Source organism: Melanerpes formicivorus, unplaced genomic scaffold, assembly GCF_026170545.1.
Source record: "Melanerpes formicivorus ecotype bairdi unplaced genomic scaffold, bMelFor1.0.p_v2 SCAF_19, whole genome shotgun sequence".
NCBI classification, from domain to species: domain Eukaryota; kingdom Metazoa; phylum Chordata; class Aves; order Piciformes; family Picidae; genus Melanerpes; species Melanerpes formicivorus.
This window is the reverse complement of record NW_027142371.1, coordinates 15,120,455-15,138,108: the sequence shown is the minus strand read 5'-3', so window position 1 is coordinate 15,138,108 and position 17,654 is coordinate 15,120,455. Positions and strand designations below refer to the sequence as shown.

The window sequence follows — 17,654 nt, the reverse complement described above, 5'->3', positions numbered from 1 at the left end:
AATAGTTCTTAGCTTTCTTTAGAAAACATGTTCCACTCAGGGTATGAAACCAGGTAGCTCAGGAAGAAATGTGAAACCATCTGCACCAGTGACTGGAGTCATCCTGCACCAGCCTGTGCCTCAGCAGGGAACTCCTCTCTCAGCACAGAGCAGGACAAACCACACACAGATCAACCCTCTGTGGGAAATACTGCACACAAGCCTTGGGCCCTCCAGCAACCAAAGGCCCTTCAGGAGCCCAAAGCCCCCCAGGAGCCCCAAACCCTCCCCAGAAACCAAAAACTCTCCAGCAACCCAAACATCCTCCAGCAACCCACACATCCTCCAGCAACCCACCAACCCCCCTCCAGCAACCCAAACATCCTCCAGCAACCCACCAACCCCCCTCCAGCAACCCAAACATCCTCCAGCAACCCACACATCCTCCAGCAACCCACACATCCTCCAGCAACCCACCACCCCCCTCCAGCAACCCACACATCCTCCAGCAACCCACACATCCTCCAGCAACCCACACATCCTCCAGCAACCCACCAACCCCCTCCAGCAACCCAAACATCCTCCAGCAACCCACCAACCCCCCTCCAGCAACCCAAACATCCTCCAGCAACCCACCAACCCCCCTCCAGCAACCCACCAACCCCCCTCCAGCAACCCAAACATCCTCCAGCAACCCACCAACCCCCCTCCAGGAACCAAACCCCAAACCCCCTCCAGCAACCCACACATCCTCCAGCAACCCACCAACCCCCCTCCAGCAACCCAAACATCCTCCAGCAACCCACCAACCCCCCTCCAGCAACCCACACATCCTCCAGCAACCCACCAACCCCCCTCCAGCAACCCACACATCCTCCAGCAACCCACCAACCCCCTCCAGCAACCCACCAACCCCCTCCAGCAACCCACCAACCCCCCTCCAGCAACCCACCAACCCCCCTCCAGGAACCAAACCCCAAACCCCCTCCAGGAACCAGACCCAAAACCCTCCAGGAAGTCACCAAATCCCCTCCAGGAACCCACCAAGTCCCCTCGAGGAAGTCACCAAACCCCTTCCAGGAGCCCACCCCAACCCCCTCCAGGAAGCTACCCAACCCCAAACCCTCCAGAAACCCAAACCCCTCCAGGAACCAACCCAGGCTCCAGGCAGCTTCAAACAAAGCTCTTGGCTGTAAAGGAGGAGCTTGGATCTTCCCCAAGGCAAACATGCTCCTGGCCTCATCTTTCTCCTCTGCTGAAACCTTGACCTTTGCTGAGTGCTGGTAAGCAGCTGCTGGCACAGGAAGAGCTGCCAGGAGCTGCAGTGGCCGCTGGCAGCGGGATGTGGGGGCTCCCAGGACCCCATCCTGCAGCAGCAACCTCCCCAGGCAGAGCTGGACCTGCGCCGGCCTGGCTCAGCTCATCCCACGGCTCCCCTCTGAGGCTGCACCTCGGGTGGGGTTGGGAAAGATGAATAAGTTAATGGAGCCGCAGGAGATCACACCAAAGCCCCAGCCCAAGCCAAGCAGAGCAGCATCCAGCAGAGCCGCCCCGGGGGCAGCGGCTGTGCTCAGTACAGCAGGAAGCGCTGGCGCAGCTTCTCCTCCACCGAGTGCAGCCTGGCCGCCCGCAGCGCCTCCAGCAGCTGCCGGATCACCTCGTAGTGGTCTTCCCTGAGGCGGGTGAGGAAAGTCCTGAACTTCTCCTGCATGGCTGCCTTGCTGCCCGGTGCCTGCTTCCTCGGGGAGCCCTCCAGGATCTGCTGCAGCCGCCTCAGCTTCCTGACGGAGATGTTCTGGTAGGCCACGAAGTCTATCACGGCTTGCTTGCAGTCCTCGTCTCCCAGCACTGCTGGGGCAAGAGCAGCCAGGGGTCAGAGGCAGGGGGGCTGTGGGACATCGGCCCAGAGAGCTGGGAGCTGCCCCTTCTCTGGCAGCACTGCAGGCCAGGCTATGCTGCTCTGGCTGCAGGAGTCGCTGCTGGCTGCAGGGGCTTGGACTGCGTGACCCTGAAAGGTCCTTTCCAGCCCGACCCAGGCTGTGAGCCTGTGGCATTGTCCTCACCTGGATACTGTTCTCCAGCCACAGCTCAGCCCAGGGAGGCCAGCTGAGAAACCTGCCCTGGAGCTGCACTTCCCTATCTGCAGGGCTGGGGAGGGACTGCTCAGAAGGGGCTGTGGGGACAGGACCAGGGGCAGTGGTTTGAAACTGGAGCAGGGCAGAGCCAGGTTGGCCATCAGGAGGAAGTTCTGCACAGGGAGGGTGGTGCAAGACCGGAACAGGTTGCCCTGGGAGGTGGTAGAGCCACCCTGGAGCCATTCAAGATCAGACTTGCTGCGTCCCTGGGCAGCCTGCTCCAGCTGGAGGTGTCCCTGCCGAGCACAGGGGCGTTGGACAGGATGCCCTTGGGGGGTCCCTTCCAGCCTGACCACTCTGTGATTCTGTGCCAGCAGGTGTGGAGTGGGACAGGTGGGGCAGGAGGAGCCTTTTGCCAGTGGAAAAAGCCAGGTGGGAGGAAGAAGAAGAAGAAGAAAAGCACCATAAGGACATCACTAAGTGGCCAAAGGCCAGGTCTGCCCTGGGGTGCTGGATCCAGCCCTTGCTGGGCCTGGACTGCCCAGAATCGCTCATCCTGCAGTGGGGAGGTAGAAAACACCACCTGAAAATTCCTGTGCTGTGGAAGGAGGAGGAGATCCCTCCTGCATGGGGCACAGGGACACTCCAGCAGCTGCAGGAAGTGTTTGCACAGAGCATTGCTTTCTCCTGAGAGTTTCTATTTCCCTGGGCAGATTTGGATACCCCAGGGCAGGACAAGCCCCAGGCACAGCCCAGCTGGGGACAGATCCAGTCCCAGTTGGCTGAAGTGCTGCTGGACCCAGCCCACCTGCACCCAGCTCACCTGCACCCAGCCCACCTGCACCCAGCTCACCTGCACCCAGCTCACCTGCACCCAGCTCACCTGCATCCAGCTCACCTGCACCCAGCCCACCTGCACCCAGCTCACCTGCACCCAGCTCACCTGCACCCAGCTCACCTGCATCCAGCTCACCAGCACCCAGCCCACCTGCACCCAGCTCACCTGCACCCAGCCCACCTGCACCCAGCTCACCTGCACCCAGCTCACCTGCACCCAGCTCACCTGCATCCAGCTCACCAGCACCCAGCCCACCTGCACCCAGCTCACCTGCACCCAGCCCACCTGCACCCAGCTCACCAGCACCCAGCTCACCTGCACCAGTTCACCTGCACCCAGCTCACCTGCACCCAGCCCACCTGCACCCAGCTCACCTGCACCCAGCTCACCTGCACCAGCTCACCTGTATCCAGCTCACCTGTACCCAGCTCACCTGCACCCAGCTCACCTGCATCCAGCTCACCTGCACCCAGCCCACCTGCACCCAGCTCACCTGCACCCAGCTCACCTGCACCCAGCTCACCTGCATCCAGCTCACCAGCACCCAGCCCACCTGCACCCAGCTCACCTGCACCCAGCCCACCTGCACCCAGCTCACCTGCACCCAGCTCACCTGCACCCAGCTCACCTGCATCCAGCTCACCAGCACCCAGCCCACCTGCACCCAGCTCACCTGCACCCAGCCCACCTGCACCCAGCTCACCAGCACCCAGCTCACCTGCACCAGTTCACCTGCACCCAGCTCACCTGCACCCAGCCCACCTGCACCCAGCTCACCTGCACCCAGCTCACCTGCACCAGCTCACCTGTATCCAGCTCACCTGTACCCAGCTCACCTGCACCCAGCCCACCTGCACCCAGCTCACCTGCACCCAGCTCACCTGCACCAGCTCACCTGTATCCAGCTCACCTGTACCCAGCTCACCTGTACCCAGCTCACCTGTACCCAGCTCACCTGCACCAGCTCACCAGCACCCAGCTCACCTGCACCAGCTCACCTGCACCCAGCTCACCTGTACCCAGCTCACCTGTACCCAGCCCACCTGCACCCAGCTCACCTGCACCCAGCCCACCTGCACCCAGCTCACCTGCACCCAGCTCACCTGTACCCAGCTCACCTGCACCCAGCTCACCTGCACCCAGCCCACCTGCACCCAGCCCACCTGCACCCAGCTCACCTGTACCCAGCTCACCTGCACCCAGCTCACCTGCACCCAGCTCACCTGTACCCAGCTCACCTGCACCCAGCTCACCAGCACCCAGCTCACCTGCACCCAGCTCACCAGCACCCAGCTCACCTGCACCAGCTCACCAGCACCCAGCTCACCTGTACCCAGCTCACCTGCACCCAGCTCACCTGCACCCAGCTCACCTGCACCCAGCTCACCAGCACCCAGCTCACCTGCACCAGCTCACCTGCACCCAGCTCACCTGCACCCAGTTCACCTGCACCCAGCTCACCAGCACCCAGCTCACCTGCACCCAGCTCACCAGCACCCAGCTCACCAGCACCCAGCTCACCTGCACCCAGCTCACCTCTACCCAGCTCACCAGCACCCAGCTCACCTGGACCCAGCTCACCTGCTGCCTGTGTGCTGTTCCTTCCCTCCAGCCTGCAGGAGGTGCAGAGGGTGTCGTGGTACTGGTTGCCCTGCACGTTGGTCACCATCCCCTGCTGCTCACAGTCCTGGTGGGGCTGGCAGGGCTGGGTGCGGGAGGAGGAGGAGGAGAAGAAGCCAGGGGGGCAGGCCTGGCACTGGGTGTTCTCGAAGGGGGTACCTGTGCATGGGGAGAGGAGGAGGCTGTCAGAGCAGGGGCACAGACTGGCAGGGGAGCAGAAGCTGCTGGCAGAACAAGGAGTGACAGACACCAGTCACAGAATTCCCCCAGTCCCACCAAGGAGAGGCTGGAAGGGAGCTCTGGAGCTCACCCAGGCCAAGCCCTGCTCCAGCCCAGCACCCCCAGAGCCTGCCCAGGAGCACAGTGCCCAGGGGGGGTTGGAAGCTCTGCACACCAGGAGACTCCACAACCTCTCTGGGCAGCCTGCTCCAGGGCTCTGCTCCCTCACACCAAACAACTTTCTCCTCATGGAACCTCCTGGCTGCCACTCTGTGCCCATTGCTCCTTGTGCTGTCCCTGGGCACCACTGAGCAGAGTCTGGCCTCAGCCTCTTGCCCCCCACAGCTCCTTTAGCTCCTGCTGAGCACTGAGAAGATCCCAGAAAAGGATGGAGAGGCCAAGCCCGAGGGTAACACTTTGGAGGTGCCTGTGGGCTGTGACTGCCCTGGAAAGCAGCCAGCCTCTTGCAGGGCAAACAGCAGCTCCTGCCCCAGCAGCTCCCCACCAGAGCAACTGACACAAAGGCATCGACTGTCACCAGCTGCCAGGCTCAAAGGGACATCCCAGCTGCTCCTGAGCAGGAGATGCCAGCTGGGGGTAGGTGAGCTGGGTGCCAGAGCAGCCCTTTGATTCTCAGCAGAACCTGGAGGCTCCCTGCCAAGTGAAAGTGAAAGCTGCTGAGAAGGTGAAAGCTTCTCTGCAGTTTCCCACCCAGGCTCCAGACAGCAGCTGAAGAGAGCAGATTTTCATCTGGCCTGGGAACTGGGAACTTGGAACTGCTGTGCATGGAAGGACTTCAAAAGCCTCCACACTTCAGAGCATGAAGCAAGACACTGCTGGGTTTGCTGCTGCCCACACTGCTGTGTCCTACCCAGCTGTGGTGCCCACAGCAGCCCAGCATGCTGGGGGCTGGAAGGGAGCTCTGGAGGTCACCCAGTCCAGCCCCTTGCTGAAGCAGGGCACCCCCAGCAGCCTGCCCAGGAGCACAGTGGCCAGGGGAGGAGAAGGAGGTTCCACAGTTTTCCAGTTGGAATTGCCAGAGAGAGCCTCAGCCTTGGTGGCTGAGAGCAGGGCAGGAGGCAAGCCCCCTCCTGGGCAGCCTGCCCTGCTGGACACTGCACACACACAGGGGGGGTGGGTGCTGAGCAAGCTGGAAAACAGCAGGAACAGAAACCCTTCACATGCCTGTGACTGCCCTGGCACCCTGGGACTCGCTTTGATGGCCTCAGCGGGGTTTGGCCCCTGGTTGGACTCAGTGACCTCAGAGATCTTTCCCAGCAGAAGCAATTCCATGGTTCTGTGACATCCCAGCAGGGGAGGGAGTCCTGGAGCCAGGAGTCTCCCCCAGACATGGATGGAAGAAGGCTGACTGCTGCTTTGGGACCTGTCCATCCCTAAGTGCTGTGGTTTGGATGCAGCCTCCCCAAAGCACTCAGGAGAGCCCAGAAACCCCAGGCCACAGCTGCACACAGCCCCCAGCTCTGCCCCTGCATCCTCAGCAGCCCTTTTCAGCCCAGGTGAGCAAAGCTCCCAGCTCCCTGCCTCGAGGAAAAGGAAGCTGGCAGAGGAGCAGGAGCTGCTTGAACCTCTCCACCTGCCTGCAGCCAGGGCAGGGAGAGCTGCTGCTCCAGGGGGTGGGGATGGCTCTGCCTGTCACAGCAAGTGAAGCAGGGAAGCAGATCACTGTGTCCCACCCAGGCCTGCTGCTGGGGGATTCCAAAGCAGAAAAGGGAGGAAAACCCCAAAGAAATCACTCTGAGGAAAGAAGCCAAGAGCAGTTCCACAGCCCAGCAAGGGTGCTGGGGGGCAAAGAGGCAGCAGGTCAGGCTGTGGGCAGTCATCACCTGCCCTGTTTCTCTCCTTGCCTTTTAGCTCCACTGGAGATTATGGGATGTGGCAGGAGGCTTATGAGCATTGCCACAGCCACCCAGTGAGGTGCTTGTCATAGAACTGTTTGGGTTGGAAAAGCTCTCCAAGGTCACCCAGTCCAACCATCAGCCCCACGCCACCATGGCCACCAAACCCTGGCCCCAGGTGCCATGGCCACAGGTTCCTTGCACACCCCCAGGGATGGGGACTGCAGCACTGCCCTGGGCAGCCTGGGCCAGGCCCTGACCACTCTTGCAGCAAGGAAACTTTTCTGACCTCCAGCCCAAGCCTCCCCTGGCACAATTCCAGGCCATTTCCTCTCCTTCTGTCACTTAGTACTGGAGAGAAGAGCCCAAGCCCCACCTGGCTCCAGCCTCCTCTCAGGGAGCTGCACAGAGCCAGAAGGTCTCCTCCCAGCCTCCTTTTCTCCAGGCTGAACACCCCCAGAGCTCCCTCAGCTGCTCCTCCCCAGCCCTGCTCTGCAGAGCCTTCCCCAGCTTCCTTGCCCTGCTTCAGCCCTCAGTCCTTACCCAGCTTCTGTACCCCCGAGCCCGGTGGGCACTCGGAGTGCCTGATGCAGAACTCCATCTCTGAGTAGTAGCCCTCCTGGCACTGGCAGACTCTGTTGTGGGTGGAGTTGCACTGCAGCACCTCCAGCTGCTTCTCCTCGCAGATGACGTTGCAGTACCTGCACTTCTCCAGGTAGTTCCAGTACTGAGTGTAGTGCAGATCCGGGCAGGGCTGGCACAGGGTCTGCCTCTCCCTGCTGCAGTGCTGTGCCACGAAGGTGCCCGGCGGGCACTGCTGGCAGGTCAGCTTCTCCCGGGTCACAGCATCCTTCCACTGGTAGGTGGGCTGAGCGCTGCAGCTGAGCTCACCCAGGACAAGGAGCAGAGGGACAAACATCCACTGCAGCAGAGACATCGCAGAGAGAGCTCAGCTTGGCCTCTGGGGGAGGCAGGAGCTGCAGACGTGGCCGCAGAGGCAGGGTGGCAGCCCGCGGTGCCCTCCTGCCGCAGCTGGAGCCGCTTCAGCTCTGCCTGCCTCACAGCATCCCCGGCGGCGGAGGCAAGGATCTGTTCTGCCGCCCCAGGCTGTCCTCAGCCCCAGGGGTAACGCAGCGGTGGCACCGGGTACCAGGCACTTCCCCATCGCCCTCCTCTTGCCAGCCCGGGACACAAAGCATCCTTCCCAAAACAGCTTCTCGCCACCACCTCGTGGTGCCCTGCCCAGCCCCGCTCCCGCTTTCAGCACTAGGAGCAGCTCCTCCTCCTCCTCCTCCTTTCATCCCAGTCCGTTCCCCACCCGCTGGGGTGAGACCCTTGCAGCAGCAGAGGAGTTCTCCAAGCTGGCAAACACCTCGCACGCTCCAGGGAAGCTTCCAACTCCCTCGGCAGCCCAGATCAGAGCTCTGCGCATCGCCAGAGGAGCCCGGAGCCCTCTTGACGCTGTCCCAAGCACGTGTGCCCAGGCGGCAGCTTACCTCAGACGGGTGCCTCAGCATGGGGCAGGGAAGCATAGCACCGAGGGCTTCCCAGCACCACGATCAGACACCTGGGGAGACAGAGAGGGTCCCTCAGAGGCTGGTGCTGAGGAGAGCTGGGCTGGAGCTTCTCTCTGGAGCGGCAGCAGCGCGACCCAGCCGTCCAGCTTGAGAGCAGGAAGAGAAAGAGAAAGAGATGAGGAGCAAGCGAGGGGTGAGGAGCGCTGGGGAAGGCTGAGGTGCCTCCCGTGCTTTGCAGCCGCCCTGCCCCCGCCAGCTGCCGGCTGTGCCTAGCCCAGCCTCCCCTGCAGCCTTATAGAGCCGGGGACCATGCTCCAGACGCCCACACGCGGGGGGCTGGGGGCGGCGGGGGGGAAGCATCCCCTTACATTTCATTTCCTGGGGCAGGCTGCCTGCCCTTCCTCCCATCCTAAGCCCCCAGCACCGGCTGCCCCCCTCCTCATCCCGCTCCCTAGGTTAGGCTGCCTTGCCTATCCCATCCCACCCCTGGGGTCCCCTTTCCCTTTCCCTTTCCCCTTCCTCCTCATTCCTCCTTTGCCAATCGCATTTCCCGGGTCCAGCTGCCCTCCCTCCCCATCCCATTCCCCGGGACAGACTGCCTTGCCCATCCCATGCCATCCCTGGGACCAGCTGCTCTCCATCCCTCCCTCCCTCCCTCCCCTCCCATCCCCTCCCCGCCGCTCACCTCCCTGCTCCCCGCCGCTCCCCTCTCCGCCAGCACCTTTATAGCCCTCCGCAGCGGCACGGAAAGGTTTCTCCTTACGCAGCATCCCGGCCCCCGCCCCGCCCCCGCTGTGCTCCCCCCTGCCCAGCCCCCGGCTGCTCTCCCGCCGCCGCTTCCCTGCCGGGGGTCCCGACCCGCGGGGGGGCTCTCTCGCTCGCAGTTACTTTCCGGGGCCTCTGTTGAGGGTTCTCACTATTTCTGTTATTTTTCTGTTTTGGCCGGGGCGAGGCAGGGAAATCCCCCCCCCGCCAAGCCTGGAACTGCCAAGCAACTTCCCAGTAACAGCCTCCAGCGGCTTGCTGGGGCGCAGTTTGCCCCCGAACGCTGCCCAGCTGTGCCAGTGCTGGCTGCGAGCGCTGTCCCGGCTGCGCTGCCCGGGGGCTCTGGGGGGAGCGCCCATGCTGCCTCCCCCCGCGGCAGGACGGCGCTGCCCCTGTGAAGCAGCTCCGGCCCCGGGGGTCTGGCAGGGGCCCGGCGCTCTCTCGGAGCTTCACTCGCTCTTCGGTGAGCACCAAGGACACCTCTCAAGCCCAGCTCTGGCGCTGAGCCCCTCGGAGTTGCCTTCTGTGGGGTCACGACAGCCAGCAGCTGAGGAGGGGGCACCCCAGTGCCTTACGGGTGAGACCCTGCCCCAAAACCTCAGACCCCAAGGGTTTGGGGCTCAGGCTCACAGGTCGAGGGCGCAGCAGAGCCCCGGGGGAGGGCGCTGGGCAGCGGCTGCCCGCTCCGCACTGCCCCTGCTGAAACCCAGCTCGCTCCTGGACTTTGTCCTCCAGCTTCCCTCTGAAGGCAACCCCCCGGGGCCGCTCTGCATAGAGCTCAGAAGCTCTCACTGGTGAGCTCACCTCCCCGCTGCTCCAGCTGGGGCTGCTCTGGTCCCCCCCAGGCACAGGAGGAAGGAGAACAGCGCAGCATCGCCTCTCTCCTAGGTGCAGAAGATCCTCACCCAGCCCATGGAGGGCACAGCCTGCCCTGGACCTGAAAACTCACCTTTGCAGGCAGCATGTCTCAGGAGTGGGGCCACAGGGCAGAGCAGAAGGAGGCAGCTGAAACTCAATGCCAAATGAGCAGCTGAGAAAAAACAGTTCAGCTTCTTTCCTGAGGCTCCCAGCCAAGGGAAGGGAAGAAATGAAGCCTCACCTGGACAGCACTCAGCTGGAGCACCAGCAGGCTTTGTTCTCTCCTTGGTGTCACAGCTCATTGCCACCTTCTGTGCAAGATAAAGCAACAGCCAGCAGCAGCAAAGGCTTTGCTTGCTCAGAGGAAAAGCATCTGAGGGACAGCAGCCAGGCCAGGGACTCACCTGGCCTCTGGAGCTGTTCAAAACAGGCTTGGATGTGGCACCTGCAGCCACAGCTCAGTTGTCAGGAGGTGTTAGGTTGGACTTGATGATCTCTGAGGTCTTTTCCAACCTGGTTGACTCTGTGATTCCTCCAGCAGTGCTACATGGAGACACCAAAGGCTCTAAAGCATCCTCCCACATGAGCCATGTTCCCTGGAACTGCTGTTGGCAGCCTTGCTGCTCCCAGGGCAGCTTCTGGTGTCTGCTCTGAAGACCTCCAACAATTAGGACACCAGCTTCAGACAGCAGCTGCCCTTGGTGCCCTCACTGGCCTGGGAACAAAGATCTCCTCCCTGCTTGAGCTCCAAGAGAGGAATTCCACCTGCCCCAAGGAAGACAGACTGCCTTTATGCCCCCATCTGTCTGCCCTCAAGCATCTCCCATTGCTATGGATCTGCTCTGCTCTGCTGGGTAGCTCAGGCCAGCAAGCAGCTGTGATTGCCAAACACCAAACAGAGCATCACAGGGACACTGAGTCCCTGTGGCTCCCTCTGTGCTGGGAGCCCCAACACCAAGAGGTGCTCCTGACAGTGTTTAGAGTTGCTGCACACATGGTCAAGCTGTGGGTCTGAGCCACAGCCCTACAGAGGAGGACTTCTCTCCTTGCCAAGAGCTGGGCTCCTTGTGTCCCCAGCGTGGCTTGGGTGGGAAAGGACCTTTCAAAGTCATCCAGACCAACCCCTGCAGTCCCCAGGGACAGCCCCAACCACAGCAGGCTGCTCACAGCCCCAGACAACCTGGTCTGGGATGGTGCCTGGATGGGGCAGCTCCCAGCTCCCTGGGCAGCCTGGGCCAGGCTCTCCCCACCCTCAGCACCAAACATTTCTCTCTTCTCTTCAGCCTGAATCTCCCTCTTGGAGTTCAAACCATCTCCCCTTGGCCTGTCCCAACAGGCCCTGCTCAGAAGTCTGTCCTCAGCTTCCTGTTGGACCCCTTGAAGGCTCAGAGTTCCCAGAAGGTCTTTTCACTCTTGTTCCCTCTGTTCATGGTCACATCTCCCACATGATCCTCATGCCACAGCCCACACACAGAGCCCTCACCTCCAGCCCTCACTCCCTGGGGCTGTGCAGGGGGAACCTCTGGGACTTTCTTCTCCAGGCTGCTAAAGATCAAACCTCAGAAGAGCTAAACACAGCTTACAGGGAAAGCAAAGCCAGCCCAGTCTGCTGCTGCCCAGAAGGAGAAGGAAACCCCAGTGGGCAGCAGCCTTCCTCCCCTCAGCCCAGTTTCTCCTCATCATGCTTGAAGAGAGCTCTTGGAGCTGCAGTCAGTGTGCCTGAAAAGTGGAGGCTGTCTCTGCCAGGGCCAGGGGGGTGGAACTGGATGATCTTCGAGGTCCCTCCCAAGCCAAAGCATTCTGTGAAGCTGGGGCTCTGGGAGTGCTTTGGGCCACAGCACAGCCTGGGCTGTGCCCCCCTGCATCCTGCAGCCAGCAGGGCTGGGCTGCCTCTCACAGCTCCCTCCAGGGTGGATTCCCGGCATGCTGCTGGTCTCTGCTGGTAAGGATGCACAGCAGCCCTGGCTGTGATCCCTGGGGCAGGCACTGCTGCTTCCTCAGCATGCATCAGCAGCCTGCACAGCTGCCCGGGGCCGAGGCACGCCCTGGGGAGATTGCTGCTGGGGGAGATTCCTCTGTAGCCTGACCCAGGCACACAGCCCTGCTCTGCCCCCTGCCAGGCCGGGGAGCTGCAGTGAGAGCTCTTCCCCGAGGCTCCTCACCCCTGGCATTTCAGAGCAGCCTTTGCCCCACAGCAGTGTGGTTCCCTTCCCGGTAAGCAGAAAGCTGATCTGAATTTTCCTATGGCTGCTGCTGCTGCTAGCAGTCTTCCTGCTGACACATCTGGAGTTTTCCAAGAAGCTGCAGGTCACTCAGCCTCCTGCAAACTCATGAGCTGGCTGCAGTGATGCAGAGTCACACCAGCAAAGGCTTGCTCAGAGGAGTTGAGCTGCAGGGCCTCAGGTCTCCCCCAGCTCCCTCAGTGGGGATGACAAGCACCAAAGGATCAGAGGATGGTGGAGGTTAGAAGGGGCCTCTGGAGATCACCAACCCTCCTGCTAAAGCAGGGTCACCCAGGGCAGGTCACACAGGCACAGCTCCAGGTGGAAGCTCTCCAGAGCAGGAGACTCCCCAAGCTCTCTGGGAAGCCTGCTGCAGGGCTCTGCACTCACAGCAAAGTGAGGATCTCTGGTTTATGAAAGCCCTGGCAGCAGAGGAGGATCTGAGCTCTCAGCTGTCACCCCCCAGAGATGCCTAATGAAGCAGGAAAGCTCAGCTCTGCCTGGTCAAAGCAGCAGAATGTGTGAGCAAGGTGAGCAGCTCAGGGCTCAGAGCTCAGCTTACAGCCAGCACACCACACACAGAGCAGATGCAGGTGGCACATCCTGGATGGCACCCAGGTCCTGCTCCTGGTAAGCCCTGGGATGGATGCAGTGCCAGGGAACTCCTGGTAAGGAGCTGCTCTCCACACCAAGGTGTGCTGCCACCAGATAGTGTGGCAGATTCAGATGGAGAGAGGCAAGGCCCAGGCCAGGGGCACAGGAGAGCTTCCCTGGGCAGCCTTGGACCTCTCGTGGGGACAAGCAGCTGTATGACAACCTCTGCACAGAATGACACAACAGTGGAGGTGGGAAGGGACCTCTGGAGCTCACCCAGTCCAAGCCCCCTGCCAGGGCAGGAGCACCCAGGGCAGGAGCACCCAGGGCAGGGCACCCAGAACACATCCAGGGGGGGCTGGAAGCTCTCCAGAGCAGGAGACTCCACAGCCCCCCTGGGCAGCCTGCTCCAGGGCTCTGCTCCCTCACAGGGACAAAGTTTTCCCTCCTGTTCCCCTGGCAGCTGCTCTGCTCCAGCTTGCCCCCAGTGCCCCTTGTGCTGTGCTTGGCCATCCCTGAGCAGAGCCTGGCTCCAGCCCTGAGCACAGCCTGGCTCCAGCCCTGAGCACAGCCTGGCTCCAGCCCTGCACATCTTATCCCCAGCCATGAGGGCAGCCCTCAGACTGCTCTGCTGCAGGCTCAGGAGCTCCCAGCTCCCTCAGCCTGTGCTCACAGGGAGCTGTTCCACTGCCATGAAGCTTTTTCTGCCTGTTCTTTTCCTTGCCCACTCAACCTCCCTGGGGTCACCACCCTGACCACTGCTGACCTCCTGACCTACAGAGGTAGCTTAGATGAGGAGTTCAGCCTCATCTCCTCCTGGCTCTGGCTTCCCCTCTCTGCACAGGGCATCCTTCCACGCTTGTGAGAGCATCAGGAGGGTGTCCTGCAGCTTGGCTTCTCCAAACTCCTCTGGCAAACCCCAGATTGGTGAGGGGGAAAGCCCACAAGCACAGAAATTCCTCCCTGTGTGTCAGGAGCCACTGCCCCAGCAGCCACAGCTCAGCCCCCTCCTGACTCAGGAGTCACTCTGTTGGCTTTGGTCTCCTTCCCAGCTCCTCTGAGCTTTGCCTGGGGAATGCAGCAGGAAAAGGGTTTGCTCCATGACACAGCACAGCACAGTCACAGCACAGCACAGTCACAGCACTGGGGGCCAGGGGGCAGCAAGAGGAAGCCAAAGCCCAGCACAGCACTGGGCCAGGGGACACCAGGAGGCAGCAGCCCCAACTTCCCTCATGGTTTGTAACTCCTGTGTCATTTGCTTCCCAAATCAGCAAGGAGTGTCCACGCTGCCTGTGCCTCTCCTGGAGCTTGGAGCACTTCCCCTAACCACTGCAAGAGCTTCCTGAAACAAATCCTCTTCCTTCTTTCTGCTCTCATTATAATGCCCTACCCCTGTCCCTGCAGCCAGCCCCCCAGGGACAGGAGCTCAGAGCCCAGCAGCTGGCTCCTGGAGATGCTCTGCAGGATTTCGTTGGAAGCAGCCTCAGTGCTGGGGCAGACGTGGAGGAAGCAGCACTCTAAACACAGCCAGGAGGACCAGCACTGAGGTCATGAAGGGGCTGGTGACACATGAGCCTCCAACTGCTTCTGTGGAAGAGAGGCTGTGGAGCTGTGCCAGCAGCGGTGCTGGAGCAACCTGTGGGCATCGCTGTGCTCAGCTGGAGGGCTGGGAATGGGAAGGGCCAGAGGTCTGCTCCCAGGTCAGATAAAACCTCTGCTGGGTGTCTGCAGGAAGCAGGGCTGGCTGCACTGGAAGCCCCTCCTGACAGGCAGTGGGGTGGCTGCTCAAGGGATGCCAACTCAGCTGCAAGGGGAGAGACCTCCCCTCGAGTTCAGAGCTGCCTTCCCCCACGGGAGGAGCTGCTCTGGCTGCAGTGAAGGCTGCTGCAGGACACGAGCACAGAGAGCTCCTCTGCCTGGTTGGCTTCTGCAGTGGATGGCCACAGCTCCTCAGAAACCCTCTCCAAGGCAGGCAGGGCTGAGGGGATGCTTCCATTCCCTTTGTCATCACAGCTAAGTGATGAGCAGGTAAGCTGCAGGCAAGGCCAAGCACCAGGAGAGGCTAACATCCATCTGCCCTGCATGGGAGGTGCTGCCAGCAAGGAAGCAGCCCTCCAGACCTGCCCCAGTGCCATCCCCAGCACACCAGCCAGCAGCCCCACACCCAGAGCCACTCCAAACTGCTCCCAGCTGCACAGGGCAGACTCACTGCTGGGGACACTGGAGGGGTCCAGAGCTTCTCAGGGTGGGCTCCCAACAGTGACATCTCTTCAGCAAGATGATCCAAGTGCTGAGGAGCAAGAGGAGGAAGGAGCAGGAGGAGGAAGGAGCAGGAGGAGGAAGGAGCAGGAGGAGGAAGGTGTGAACCTCTTGAAGGCACCAAGAGCTTTTCAGCTTGGCTCCTCTGCACTGTCTCACCACCACCAGAGCATTCCCAGGCAGGAGGAGACTCCAGAGCTGAAACAACTTCAGCAGCAAGGAAAAAGCACAGCAAGGGAAATATTTGAGGGGGGAAATGAATGAGTGTGCTGCTCTCGGTCCCAGCACAGCCCAGCTGCTCACAGACCCAACAGCATCGCTGCAGCCCGCAGGAGACACTCCAGACAGCTGAGCCTGAGCACAGCCGGCGCTGGGCTGCCTCTGGAGATGCTCGGAGCTCATCCCCTGTGCTGTGGTTTCCCTCCAGTGGCACAAGCAGCAAGCTGCAGCCCTGCCCAGGCAGAGGCCAACGAGGCACTGAAGTATCTTAGCACTAAATAACTCTCCACTGCTCCCAGCCTTCCCCTTGCACCCTCAGCCGGCCCAGGGAATGCACCAAGAAGTCAAACCCAGCATCCACGAGAAGGTGCAGGGAGCTGCTTGGAAGCTGCTGCAAGCCTTGTGCCCCATGAAGGATGCAGGGAAGGGGCTGAGGTTGGAAGGGATCTGCCCTCCAGTACCTGAAAGGATGCTCCAGGAAGGCTTCTGAGGAGCGGCTGGAGACAGGAGAGGGGGGAATGGCCTGAAGCTGAGGCAGAGCAGGGTTAGACTGGAGCTGGGGAAGAAGTGCTTCAGCAAGAGGGTGGTGAGACTCTGGAGGCTGTGGAGGCTGTTCAAGGCCAGGCTGGAGGAGGCCTTGAGCAGCCTGGGCTGGTGGGAGGGCTCCCTGCCCACGGGAGGAAGGTTGCAGTCAATGAGCTCTGAGCTCACTCCCAGCCTGAGCCCTTCTGGGTGTGCAATCCTGTGCTCAACTCTGCCAAACAAAGCAATTCCCATGTCCCAAAATCCCAGAGGATGAACCTCCCCAGGGATTTCATGCCCAACAGTTTCCTGCCTGACAACATCCAGCTAAGAGAAGAACACTTCCATTTGGAGCTGAGCTTGCTTCACAGCAGCTACTGGAGATGCAAACCAGAGGCAGCTCTCCAGGCTGGCCCCTGAAAGCCAAACTGCTCCCGGGGTGCAGGGACTCAGGAGCTTTGATACCAACTAAGTTCCTTTTGCTTTGCCTTCTTGGGAAGCAAACACAAGAGGAAGACCAACCCTGAGCAGCTCCTGAGGAGCACCTTTCAAAGGATGCCAGCAGGAGGGAAGGGATCAGGCTTGGGGGTGCCCAGCAGATGCCAAGCAGTGCTCACACTCCCTGCCCACCCATGGGAGTGTGGCTTCAGGAGATCCTCTTCTCAGGATCTTCCACTGCAGACAGCAGCTGCTGCCAGGCTCCACCAGCAGCTGTGGATCCCTTCCTGCAGGAGCACCACCAGGGAGGGAGGGGCAGGGTGGGCTCCCAGATCTGCCAGCTCAGCTCCCCTGCCCAGGCTTCTCCCAGGCTCTGGTGTGTCCTGCAGGGCTCAGAGAATCACAACCACCTCCAGGCTACCAACTTGCAGCCTAACAGTGGCCACAGGAGCACTTAAAGGCTAACAGAAGTAAGCCTCCTGAATCCCACCAGAGGACAGTGGTCTGCTGGCTCCTGCTGGGGACCTTTCAGACTGGGTCTCTGCTGCAGGCAGACAATGAGAGGTGCTGCTGTGCAGGATGGCAGCCAGAGCCCAGGGGCAGAGACACTGAAGTGAGGCTGCACCCTGCCCAGCTCCAGCACACCCTGCTCCTGCTGGCAGCAAGCACTGGGCCCTGGCTGAGGCTAGACCATGAGGCCATCCACCAAGAGTCTCCTCCTGCTCAGGTGACTGCGGCCCCAGGGCCACTTCTTGTCCACCTCAGGCCAAGGACAGCACAAAGCACACAGCTAATGCTTTGCACTTCTCTGCCAAGCTCAGAGAGCCACAGAGTGATCTTAGAGCTCATCCAGCTCCAACGCTCTGCCATGGGCAGGGACACCTCCCACCAGCCCAGGCTGCTCAAGGTCTCACCTAGCCTGGCCTGGCAGGGGACATCCACAGCCTCCCTGGGCAGCCTGTGCCAGAGTCTCCTCACTCTCCATGGAATGAATTTCTTCCTCCTCTCCAATCTCCTCTCTCCCAGCTCAAAAGCATTGCCAAAAGTCCCTCCCCAGCTCTGCTGGAGCCCCTTCAGGTCCTGGAGGGCTGCTCTGTCCTGCTCTGAACAGCCCCAGCTCCCTCAGCCTGTCTCCACAGGGGAGGTTCCCCACCCCTCTGAGCATCTTTGTGGCCTCCTCTGCCCCCCTCCATCAGCTCCTTGTCCTTCCTGCGGTGAGGGCTCCAGAGCTGAACAGAGTGCTCCAGGCTGGGGGGGTCTCACCAGAGCAGAGGGGCAGAATCACCTCCCTTCTGCTGCTGGTCACTTCTGCTGCAGCTCAGGGCAGAGTTTGCAGCTGCCCAATACAAACTCCAAGCCACACAGGTCAGGGACAGTGCCCAGATCTCCTATGGACCCTTCCCAGCTGCAGAGTCATTCACCTGCTCCTAACAGCCAGTTGCTAACTGCTGCTGATAGAGGGAGGGAGAAGAAAGCCTCCCTGGGGAGCAGCAGCAGAGCTCAGTTCTCAGCTCAGCTATGACACAGCTGGAAACCAGCCCTCCAGGAAGGAGGAAACGCAGAGGCTGCAGGAGCTGAGGTGGAGAGGTGCTCAGGGAGATCCCGTAAGGGACCTGCTGGGTTCCCTGCACTGCAGCTTCCTGCTGCACAGCTGAGGAGGAAATCACCTCCTG

The 17,654-nt window shown here is 61.3% G+C and overlaps 2 protein-coding genes across 4 annotated transcripts in view; both read right to left on the bottom strand.

Annotated features, from left to right (window-relative positions):
• Positions 1-897: 897 nt before the first annotated feature.
• TNFRSF6B (TNF receptor superfamily member 6b) lies at positions 898-8,823 on the bottom strand. 3 transcript variants are annotated; one of them, XM_068150292.1, is made up of 5 exons: positions 8,790-8,823; positions 8,084-8,250; positions 7,131-7,509; positions 4,474-4,671; positions 898-1,830 (listed from the first exon to the last, which is right to left on the bottom strand). In XM_068150292.1, the coding sequence occupies exons 2-5, from the start codon at positions 8,117-8,119 to the stop codon at positions 1,550-1,552; spliced, it is 894 nt and encodes a 297-aa protein (XP_068006393.1). In that variant the 5' UTR covers positions 8,120-8,250; positions 8,790-8,823; the 3' UTR covers positions 898-1,549. The 3 variants fall into 3 exon arrangements, with proteins under 3 accessions (XP_068006393.1, XP_068006392.1, XP_068006394.1); XM_068150291.1 differs by lacking the exon at positions 8,790-8,823 and having other exon boundaries at positions 8,084-8,540; XM_068150293.1 differs by lacking the exon at positions 8,790-8,823 and having other exon boundaries at positions 898-1,827; positions 8,084-8,539.
• Positions 8,824-10,191: 1,368 nt separating this feature from the next.
• Positions 10,192-17,654, bottom strand: part of RTEL1 (regulator of telomere elongation helicase 1) — a 57,537-nt gene continuing 50,074 nt past the window's right edge. Inside the window, exon 31 of the mRNA XM_068150250.1 lies at positions 10,192-10,270. Coding sequence (XP_068006351.1) covers positions 10,203-10,270 — 68 coding nt within the window. The 3' untranslated portion in view covers positions 10,192-10,202. The remainder of the gene's footprint in view (positions 10,271-17,654) is intronic.